The sequence below is a fragment of the Fukomys damarensis genome, unplaced genomic scaffold, assembly GCF_012274545.1.
Source record: "Fukomys damarensis isolate Sample0158 unplaced genomic scaffold, DMR_v1.0_HiC HiC_scaffold_35, whole genome shotgun sequence".
Classification (NCBI taxonomy): Eukaryota; Metazoa; Chordata; class Mammalia; order Rodentia; family Bathyergidae; genus Fukomys; species Fukomys damarensis.
The window spans coordinates 33,135,148-33,145,681 of record NW_022900947.1 but is presented as its reverse complement, the minus strand read 5'-3'; the positions used below and the strand labels follow the sequence as shown (position 1 = coordinate 33,145,681).

The following is a 10,534-nucleotide window of genomic DNA, read 5'->3' as shown; positions in this document are numbered from 1 at the left end:
TTAAATTAAGTTTTGCCTCTAAATTACTTAATTTAATGCTATATTCAATTAGCACTGACAAGGTTTTTGCTAAGTCCTAGTAGTTTAAAAACCTGTTTCATCTAGCCTATTTTATGATGAAAAACACTCTTATTCTTTTTATATAGATATTTAAAACACAGTTTAAATAAAATATAGTTTTATTATGATGACCATGAGGAATTCCAAGATTTACATAATGTAATCCTGAGAATGGCTTCTAAGATTTATTAGAAACTATGGCTGCAAATACTGACTACTTACATGAAAATACATTCTCTCCTTCCTTATTAATGTGAGAACCCCAGATTTTATGTAAATTCTTTGTTGACTGAATAAAATTCTGCATTTCCTATCTTTTTTTTTTTTTAAACAAGGTTTCACTATCTAGCTCAGGCTGGCCTTGAACTCACTACACCCAGCTGCCCTCAAACTCTCAGCAATCCTCCTGCCTCAGGCTCCTGAGTGCTGGGATTACAGGTGTGCACCACCATGCCTGGCTTTGTATCCTCCTTTTTAGCTATATGTGGCCATGTGATAAACCAATGAAATACAATCATAAGTTTTATGTAGATTTTAGGAATAGATGTATAAAGCAGATGCTGACTCAATGTGCTGAAGTCCCTTTTTTATCTTTCTATCTTTATCCCTTTTACTATTTTCCCACGTGGGTGTGAGGGCTGGCACAGCAGGAGCCAGCTAAGATCATGAAGTAACTTCGAGAGGGAAGCAATGAGTTAGCTTCACAGGCAGAAAGGAACAATTTTGCAGCTCTGATGACAGTTTGGAACCTATCTTCAGGCTTCTTTTATATGACTAATAAGTAAGCCTCCACCTTGTTTACATCGCATTTATTTGGGTTTCCATATGTGCAGTTGAACTTTATTCTAAATTATATATTTGTTTTAATATTTTAATAAGTATTACAAATGAGCACTCTTGCCCCAAGTCTCTTGAAAACAATAAATAGAGACTTGCTTTAAAATTATGTATCCAGGGCCAGAGATTTAGCTCAATGGTTCTGCCACTGGCCTTGCAAGCACAAAGACCTGAGTTTGATCCCCGGTACCAATAAATAAATAAATAAAAATAAAATTATGTATGCAGAGTTCATGCCAATTGTCATAAAATGATAATTATATAAACCTGCTATTAAACAATGGAATTATTAAGGAAAATGCCTTTAGTACCTAAAATAATTTGATTTTATGTAAAAAAAAGTTTTGAAAAGATGGTTGATGCATTAAATGAAAATAATAATAAAGCAGCTAAAATTTATTTCATACATTGCAGTAAACTATTTCATGCTCTCCTCTTAATATTCCTGTAAGACAACAATTGCAATTATTCTTGTATAAATGTGAAATCTGGCCCACAGAGAGGTTGGTAAAGTGTTACAGCTGGCAAGTGGATTGGAATTTGCCAATTTGATTGCAAATCCTACATGATACCCCACTAAGCAAATCTGAAGTTCATGAAGGTTTTTAATGTTATTCCTAAAATAAGATAACTAAAAAATACCAGAACTGAGATGAAAATTTAAGTCTTCTAATTCTACCATTTTCTGTTATATCAGGGTTGATGCCAATCATACAATTAATCATACTTTATTTTAGACTACTGATAACCTCTAGTAACATTAAAGGACAAGTAAAACACTTCCAGGCTGGGGATATAGCTCAGCAGCACAGCGCCTGCTTGGCAAGCACGAGGTCCTGAGTTCAATCCCCTCTCTGGTACCAAAAAAATAAAATAAAATAAATAAACCTTTCTAATAATTAAGCATTGTTCAAACATAACATTGATTATCTTTCAAAAGAAGTAATCAAGGTGGCATCCTTTCCTTGAATGGCAGAATTTCTGATTCAATAAGAACTATCCAAACACCTAAAAAGTTCAAATATAGGTAAATCTACATCTAGACTTGTATCTAGAACTATAAAAGTAAGATTACCTATTTTTTCTACAGATGAACAGACTTCTGTCCTTACTCTTTGTAGTCTCAAAAATATATTAAAAATTGCCTCATATTATATTTATATTTAATTTTTGAAGTCACTATTTGCTCTGAGAATTGAACAGGTCCTTATCACTCTCAGCCTAACCTCATTATCTCTATTAGCAACACGAGAATCTTTGTAAACCACAATATCAAGTAGCAGAGCCTACAGTGATTCCCTTTTCCTTTTGCACTCATTGCTCTTACTGCTGCCAGTTTGCAGGGTCCTCTGTAAGTTGGTTCCTGTGTACTTACTCACATTTTTTTCTTAGCATTTTTCAACTGACAGATTTCCTTTTGCCTTCTGCAGTCATTCTTAAGAACAAACCAGAGGAAGCCAAAATGGGATTGGGTTGGGTGTAGAATTAAATTAACAGTCCAAGGAAACTCTGAAGGGTGTTGCTGGCAACAGATTTCAGCTGTTTCAAGTGGAGATGTTTGGCTTCTGAGGCCCAGGAGGCAGGCTGGTGACCCAGTACCTGACACCCAGAAATAGGTGAAAAGCAGCTCCAATTCGGCTGGCTCAGATCAATTTTCAAGAGTTCAGCCAAGCTGAGTATGATGGCACAAGTCTAAGATCCCAGCACTGAGGGAGGCTGAGCTAGGAGAACTGCAAATTTGAGACCACTTGGGCAATTTAGTGAGACAATGTCTCAAAATAAAAATAAAAAGGGCTGGAGGTATAGCTCAGTGGGTCCAGTGTTGCTGGGTAATGAAAAGGGGGAAAAAAATCAAAATTCAGGGCAAATATAAACCAGACAGGGGAACACTGGCAGGGAAAAGGAGGTGCATGGCCTTTGCTCCTGCCCTCAGCACTGTTCCCTGAGCTCTTACAGGCAATGCTGCCAGCTTCCACTAACCTCATTTTACTTCCTTTATGTCTTCTCCTTAAAGTGTCTCCCCTCCCCTGGCTTCTTTACTTTTGGGTAAATACCTACATGGAATTCTGGATTAAGTATTGACTCTTTCCATTTGGTAGATTTCCTTGGAGTTCAAAGTTGGCACGAATCTACAGTGATAAATGATCTCTCTTTCCAGCAAATGTTCTTTCTGAGATTTTTGGGGGTCAGAGGAAAAACACAACATTATGATTTTCCAATAAATCTAGTAAACACTGCAATAAGTTATGAACCTCTGAGCAGAGGGATATATCATCCAAGAAACCCAAACACAGTTGGCAAATATTTCATATTTGAAAGCTATGGTTTATTTCAATTAATCAGGAAACCATCTTAAGTCTGGCATTCTTCCTAAATTGAAAGTCAGGAAATTACAAACTTGCATTTGATAATCATGTTTATCTCCTCTAGTGCTGTGCTCAATTTTTAATAAAAATTCTGAGGGTTTTCCTTCTCAATACTTGTTATTAGTCTACCTTGTTATTGCTACTTTTTCTTTCTGAAATAGCAAAAATGTTTTTAAAAATTAGATTTTTTTGAGAGTTTCATTTCCAATACATCTTTCTTGTCAACATAAAGAAAATAAACTATAATTCTATGTTTTTCTTTGCTGGTTTTCCTTTCCATATATCAGACTCACACTCTTTTTAAGATAAAAGCTATCGCGTGCAATAGAAACAAAAATATTTACTGTACATTTTTTGATACATTGCAAAAGAACATTATATAAGGACCTTTGAGGTATTTCAGATATAAATGTGAAAGCCCAGAAATGTTTTGGAGTACAATGAACATGTACAGATATAGATTACCTTTCCTACAGATTATGATATATAGTTATGGTTTGGTATTTATTTATGTAATTATGTGATTGATATCTATCATCCTGATGTGACAGAAATTCTATTAGGATCCAGATCCTGTGTGTTTCAGCTGGCCATCCAATCTCTAATACTCAGCTTAGTATCAAGAACATAGAAGGCACTCAATAAGTGGAATCAAATGCATGAAGAAAAATAATCTCTACTGATATATGAGAACCATGCTATGGGAAAAGAGGGAATTTTTGAGTGGGGTGGAAATGTTTACTATTTTGAATGTGATGATCGTCACAGATGTGCATATTGTATCTAAACTTAATTATAATTTAAACACGTGAAATTTATTTTATATCAGTTGGACCTCAATAAAGCTACCTTCTGAAGATGTCAGAATCCGTAGCAATGCCATTCTAATTGCACCATCCATAAGTTCCTGACACATTTACAATAACATTTTACGGGGAAAACAGCATTACTGGAATATTGTTGGCAACTTTTGGAAAAGATAGCACTTTGAATTAAGTACTAATTTTTCATTTCTTGGCTCTGGTACACAGGAAACTTTTAAAGTAAAAAAATCATATCATTTAATCAGTTTTTCTATCATCAGCTTGAAGTAATGTTAACTTTAAGATCTCAACATTAGATATTATGGTGGAGTGGATTGTTTTCCCATGAACATGCATTTACTTTTTGAATACAATACTAAGCAAATGTTTTCCCATGATGATATGTGAATTGACTCCTGTTCGAAATATCCTGGGTGACTTATTTGATTTTAAATTCCTATCAAAAAGTCTTTCATATAATTCAGATCTACATTTTAAATCTAGTTTCATTTAAAAAGCAGCACAGTATCTTCTAATATGGTGAAGAAAATTTATGAACTTTTTGATTGGAAATTTCCAGTACAAGAAGACAATAACGTTCAAAGGTGTTATGAGTAAATTAAAAATACCACTAATGTTTGAAAGAGAATGGTAATATAGGCGCTAGAAATGAATCATGGGCATGAGAGGGAAAGTATTGATTTCATCATCATGAGTAATAAGTGAGTAAGATTTAAAGCTTGTATTTAAAAGTTGACCACTTAATTTTGGCATTATTTTTTGTAATATAGGATTTTCCTGTCTCTAATACACACCCCTGTTTTGGATACATTGTATAAATAGAATCATATATTATTTGATCATCTGTGTCTACCTTATTTCACTTAGCATGTTTTCAAAGTTGCCCATGTTGTAGCATGTGTTGTCTTTCATTCCTTTTTATCGCAGTATGATGTTTCATCATATAGATATACTACATTTTATTTACCCACCAGCTTTGTTATTGTAGCCATTCTAGTGGGTATAAAGTGATATCTCATAATTTTGATTTGCATTCCCTAATGGCTAATGATATTGAACATTTTTTCATGAGCTTATTGTCATGCATATCTTCTTTGTAGAGATGACTATTCAAAACATTTGCCCATATTTATTCTCTGTAATGTTTAAATCATAATAGTTCTTTTTACAATCTAAATATAAATTGCTTACAAAAATAAATCTCTGGATTGTTTTGTTGTTGTTGTTATTGCTGTTGTTTCTTGAGACAAAGTCTCTTATGTAGTTCGGGATGGCCTTAAACTCTCTATGTAGCCTAAAGTGGTTTGAATTCCCTCCTGCTTCAGCCTTCCATCTGCTGAGATTATACGAATGTATAACGATGGCCACCATTGCTTTTTCAACCTCTTGCTTTCCCTCGAAACACAAAAGATAACTTTGATGATATCTAGTATATCTGTATTTTCTTTTGTTTCTGCTTTTGTTTTTACATGTAAGAAACTATTAAATTAAGTTCACAAGGAGTTACTCCTTTTTCTTCTAAGTGTTTTAAAGTTACTATGACTTTTATATTTTAAGTCTTTGATCCATTTTGAGTTAATTTTGATATACTTTTAAGGCAATAATTTGGCATGTAGCTATTTGTTTATTCTGATATCATTTGTTGAAAAGATTATTTAATTGTCTCTGCATGGAAATGTCATTTCTATTCTACTAGCCCTGGTAGTAATATTCCCTTGATCCTTTTGTTATTTTTCTTTCTCTGATTTCAACCATTGTCTTAGTCCATTTTCTACAGCTACAACAGAATATCTGAGACGGGATTATTTATAAAGATCAGAGATTCATATTTTAGGGTTCTCGAGGCTAAGAAATCTGATATCAAAGTGCTGGCCGGTGGAGAGGGCCCTCTTGCGGGATCATTCCATGGCAGATGTGGGAAGAGCAAAGGAAGACAAAAGAGCAAGAGGGAACTGAACTCAAGTTTTTAAAAAGACTACTCTCACAATAACAAAATGACATTAATCTTCTAATCACCTAATCGCCTCTTGGTAAGCTCCACCTCCCAACACTATTACATTGGGAATTAGCTTCCAACACATAACTTTGGAGGACATATTTAAAGCATAGCAATTATCATTCACCTGACTCTGAGTACCTGCCAGTCATATCTTACTTGTCTAAATTTAAACCTGGGTCTTTGATACAACTGAGTTCTATTGATGTTTGCATCCTGCCTTGAGTAGGAGTGGGTATGTTTACATATACATATTATATATATATATATATATTTATATTTGTATTTATATATTTTTTATATATTATATATATGTGTGTGTGTGTGTGTGTGTGTGTGTGTGTGTGTTTTCTGATATTGAGGATCTAACTCAAGACCTTGTGCTTGCAAGGCAGGCACAGTGCCACTGAGCTAAATCCTCGGCTCCTGATTACATATATTTTTATTTCCTCCAATTACTTGATAGCACAAGCCATCGTAATTCAAAAGGAAAGCAAGTGACATTTTTTTTTCCAATTCTTACACGGCATAGTTACTAGGAACATGACAAACACTTAATATTCATTACATTAGGACATAATTGGTAAAATTGAGGAAAATTTCATGGGGAAATTCAAGGAAAATGTCATAAAAATGTTTAAAAGTGGGTATACTGGAACGCCTAACCATTCATTAGAAAGCCCATTAGGAAAAAGGAAAAAATTATCCCTAGCACATCATTTAAGACTTTCTCAATGTTGGCACTTTTCATCCCCATTCAAGAATGTCCAATAAGAAGCTTTATTATAACCAGTTTCTTTAGTCCACAAAATATGCTCTTCTTATCATGCCAATTACCTCAAATATTCATTAAACAATTAGTATTATTTATTAAATGCCAGCCATTCCTACCTGGGAAGAGATCTTTTGTTCATTTCTGTATCTTTCTCAACAATATTGATCGCTGCTGAGCTTGGAATTTCCTCTTCTGTCCTTGTCTGTACTTTTCACTGCTTGCCTAGGACATCAGGTGTCGGTTATCTTGTTCTATTGTTGGCTATCCTTCATATGGGGCCTTGTAAACTATCACTCTGGTTCAGTGCATCATACACGTTATGGATTCAGTGTATACCTTGTCGACAATGATAAAAAGTGCTGCTTAGAAAAGTTCTCCTTGAACAATTCTTCTCCTTCTAAGCCCATCAGCAATGTAAGTTATAGGACCTGAAAGTTATTTTGTGATCTTGCTGACATCTGAATTCTACCATAGATCTGTGACAAGGTCATGTTGCTGGAACCAGAGTTCCCTGCCAGGGGCTGGCATACTGCACTTCTCACGCAGTGGAAGGTGAGACCTGAGAGCTTTGAAATCAAGAACATGCAGGTTAACACAATACTCAGCTTCAGTCAAGTTTCTGAGCCAATAAAACCCTGTGTGATTTTGAGTAATCGGGAAGAAATCTTTTGGGGTTTTCCCCCCAGAAATGAAAGAGTAGGATAAGCTTTCTATATGGATAAACTGATAGTAAAATCTGAGGAAAAATAAGCAATAGACCATATTATACAATGTTCTCTATATGAAAGACTGTTTTCATGTCCTGTGTAAATGACCTATGCTATCAACTTTGCTGATGTATTTTTAATGAGACACACATATAAATTACTCCATAGAAAACAGAAGAAATCCCTGGATTCCCTTCAGATAATTATTATTTGTAAGTAAAAACAATTTAATCTCATTTGAGGACCCATCAGAAATTACAAAGGTGATTGATATACTCAAATAATGTTATGCTGTTATGAACTGGTTCTGAATAAAAAGGAAAACTGTCTCTGGCTTTATATAAAATTGCACCTAAAATATCAATCAGAAAAACACCATTTTCTCCAATTTCTGTTTGCTAACTTTTAAAGTTTATTTTAAACATTATACACACACACACACACACACATATACATATATATTTTCTTACTGCACTTAGCATTTTATTTCAGATTCATGTTCATCAAGCCAGAAGAAATCTGTTTTATGCTGGGAGATCCTAGCTATTGGAAGAAATAAAAATGGCCAGCAAGGACAATCTTGATAAGGCTGCATTCATTTTTCACTTTTAGAAGACCATACTTTTAAACCATGACCATCACTGAAACATGCAAATGTCTTTGAGTCCTACTCTACACTGCAATATTTCATGAACACTAGAAATATGTTTTCTTTGTTCTAATCCTAGCCTCTGGATGACAGCCACGTAGACAGGCTCCTCATAAATATGCATTGACCGACTGACTGGGTATTAATGTAGGTCATCGCTGATTAGCAAATGCTACCTGCAGGAAGCCAGGGAAATACCACAAATGGAGATAAGATGTTATCAACAGATTTTTATTTCATTTTTTTCCTCAGGCTTGAGTTATAATCTCCTCTCTCTGGGGTCAAATTTCTCCCTATCTCTCCCCTCAGGATATGAAAGGAGATTAATTAGAAATCCTCCACATGAAGATCTCTTCCATTGATTCCCTGGAGGAAGAGGACAAAATGAGGGAAGAACCTAGTTAGTTCTAATTCAGTTTTTCCTATCTTGCCAGTTCAGCAACTCACCACAATCTACATTGACCCTTGCATTCTAATGTGAAAATGAATTCAGGAACAAATGAAAAATACTGTACGTGTTCTAATGACATATCAGCATAGTATAGACAGATGATTTAGGTAGAAATATTATAGACAGTCAGATAGGACTAGGTCCTGGAGAGGGTCAGAACAAAGGTGAAACACACCACAGTGGGGACGGGAGATACAATGGCTGAAAACCAGGACTCAAGATAAAAAGATTAACAGACCTATGTACTTTCTCAAAGACTGGGCCTAATGAAGTCTAACTAGACATCAACCACCCCAGTGGGTGCCCAGAGACCTCTGGACCCACCTCAAGAATCTCCTAGTAGAATCTTTGCTCTTTCCATCCACGCTTGTTATGTGACTTATTTTCTAATTGGACCACCATTACCTAACTGACTATACTTGCAACCTTATTGGGTGACCATGGCCTTGGCCCACGTTGTACTCACATGGGTTTCACCCTATAAACTCCTCTGTAAAGTGAAGTCCCCAGATACCCACTCAGGACCCCTCCTGCCCCTCAGGAGCTTTCCTATCAATAAATATCTACTTTTAACCTCCTTTGTTCCTAAAACTCATTCTTAAATTTTTAGAGAACAAGCACTTGACATATTTTATAGCTAACAGGTTGGGAAGATACATTTCTTATTCCAACTCCTGAAACAAGCAGAGATCTCATTATACAAAATAAAAGATAATGTTATGATATTCTCTAAGATATGGAGACTACAATTTAGTATCTTGGTGTAAGACTTAAAGTCTCACTTCCACTCCACGGAGCGTGAACAGCCAAAAAGGCCTCCACGATGCTGGGCCCTAACACCCAGCGAGCCTCTGGGAGCTCGATGGAGAAATGAGAAACCCAGGAAGGAACACACCAGGCTAGATGGTAAATAGACCTTTATTAGTCTGGCCAGACGGCACTCCCAGAGCCAGGTAGCTCAGAGAGGCAACTGCTCAGGGGCTGAGGTACTTTTTATAAGGTTTTTCTAAACAAAGAGTCAGGGAATTCACAGAACAAGACCGAAAACACATCGCTTATCTTATGTAGGAAATGTTCTACGGTCACCTTTAGTCATACCATTTGTCCCTGGGCGGGCAGTTAACCAAGGTAGCAATTAGCATATGAAGAAGCACAGTCTGGCCTATTAGCATGGAGTCACTTTAGCTTATTCAAGTCTTACATTAGTAATTTTTATACTGAAACACCATTCCCCTCTCCCAAGGAAACTTTCTGAGGGTTTTACTAAAAGCAAAAACCCCAAAGCAACAGGAGTCCTTTGTGAACCACCTGGGCCAACAGGTTAGTTTTATTGCAATTTCAGAGCATTAATCTGCAGAGGATGAACTAGTAAAATACACTGGGACCTCTCAGGAACACTTGTAGGCCAACCTAGAGGCGCCCAGTCCCCAGCCTCTCCAGAAGCATCAGCTCCCTTAACCTCAAGTCTCACAGCCTGTTGCTAGTGGGGAATGCGAGGAGCAAGTGTAGCTCAGGCTGAGTCCGGGTATAATTCCACTCAGGGGAGGAACTCGCAGCCCACTTCCCCAGCTCCGGGTGAACCTAACCCTGAACAGACACTTTGCTGTCACCCGCCCATCCAGACCCAACACTCATTTCAGAGGAGGGGAGGCTCCTTTGCGGTGGAAAGGCACAGGGTGGCGGGAGGTGACCAGCTTGCACGCAGCAGCCAGCGCAGCTCCTCACCCGGATCAGCGAGCTGGGAGTCTCTAGGGCCTCCTGGAGGGACCAGGAGATTGGACACCGCGAGGCGGAGAGAGAGCGCGGAAGGCTGGGGCGGTAGTGACCGGCTCTCCCCCCGAGGAGTGGTACGACCCGAAGGAGGGCGGA

The 10,534-nt window shown here is 36.8% G+C and overlaps 1 protein-coding gene across 1 annotated transcript in view; it reads left to right on the top strand.

Annotated features, from left to right (window-relative positions):
- The first annotated feature begins 507 nt into the window (after positions 1-507).
- The window catches only part of Atp8a1 (ATPase phospholipid transporting 8A1), a 222,484-nt gene continuing 212,457 nt past the window's right edge, over positions 508-10,534 (top strand). The window contains exons 1-2 of the mRNA XM_010625163.1: positions 508-514; positions 9,459-9,462. Coding sequence (XP_010623465.1) covers positions 511-514; positions 9,459-9,462 — 8 coding nt within the window. The 5' untranslated portion in view covers positions 508-510. The remainder of the gene's footprint in view (positions 515-9,458; positions 9,463-10,534) is intronic.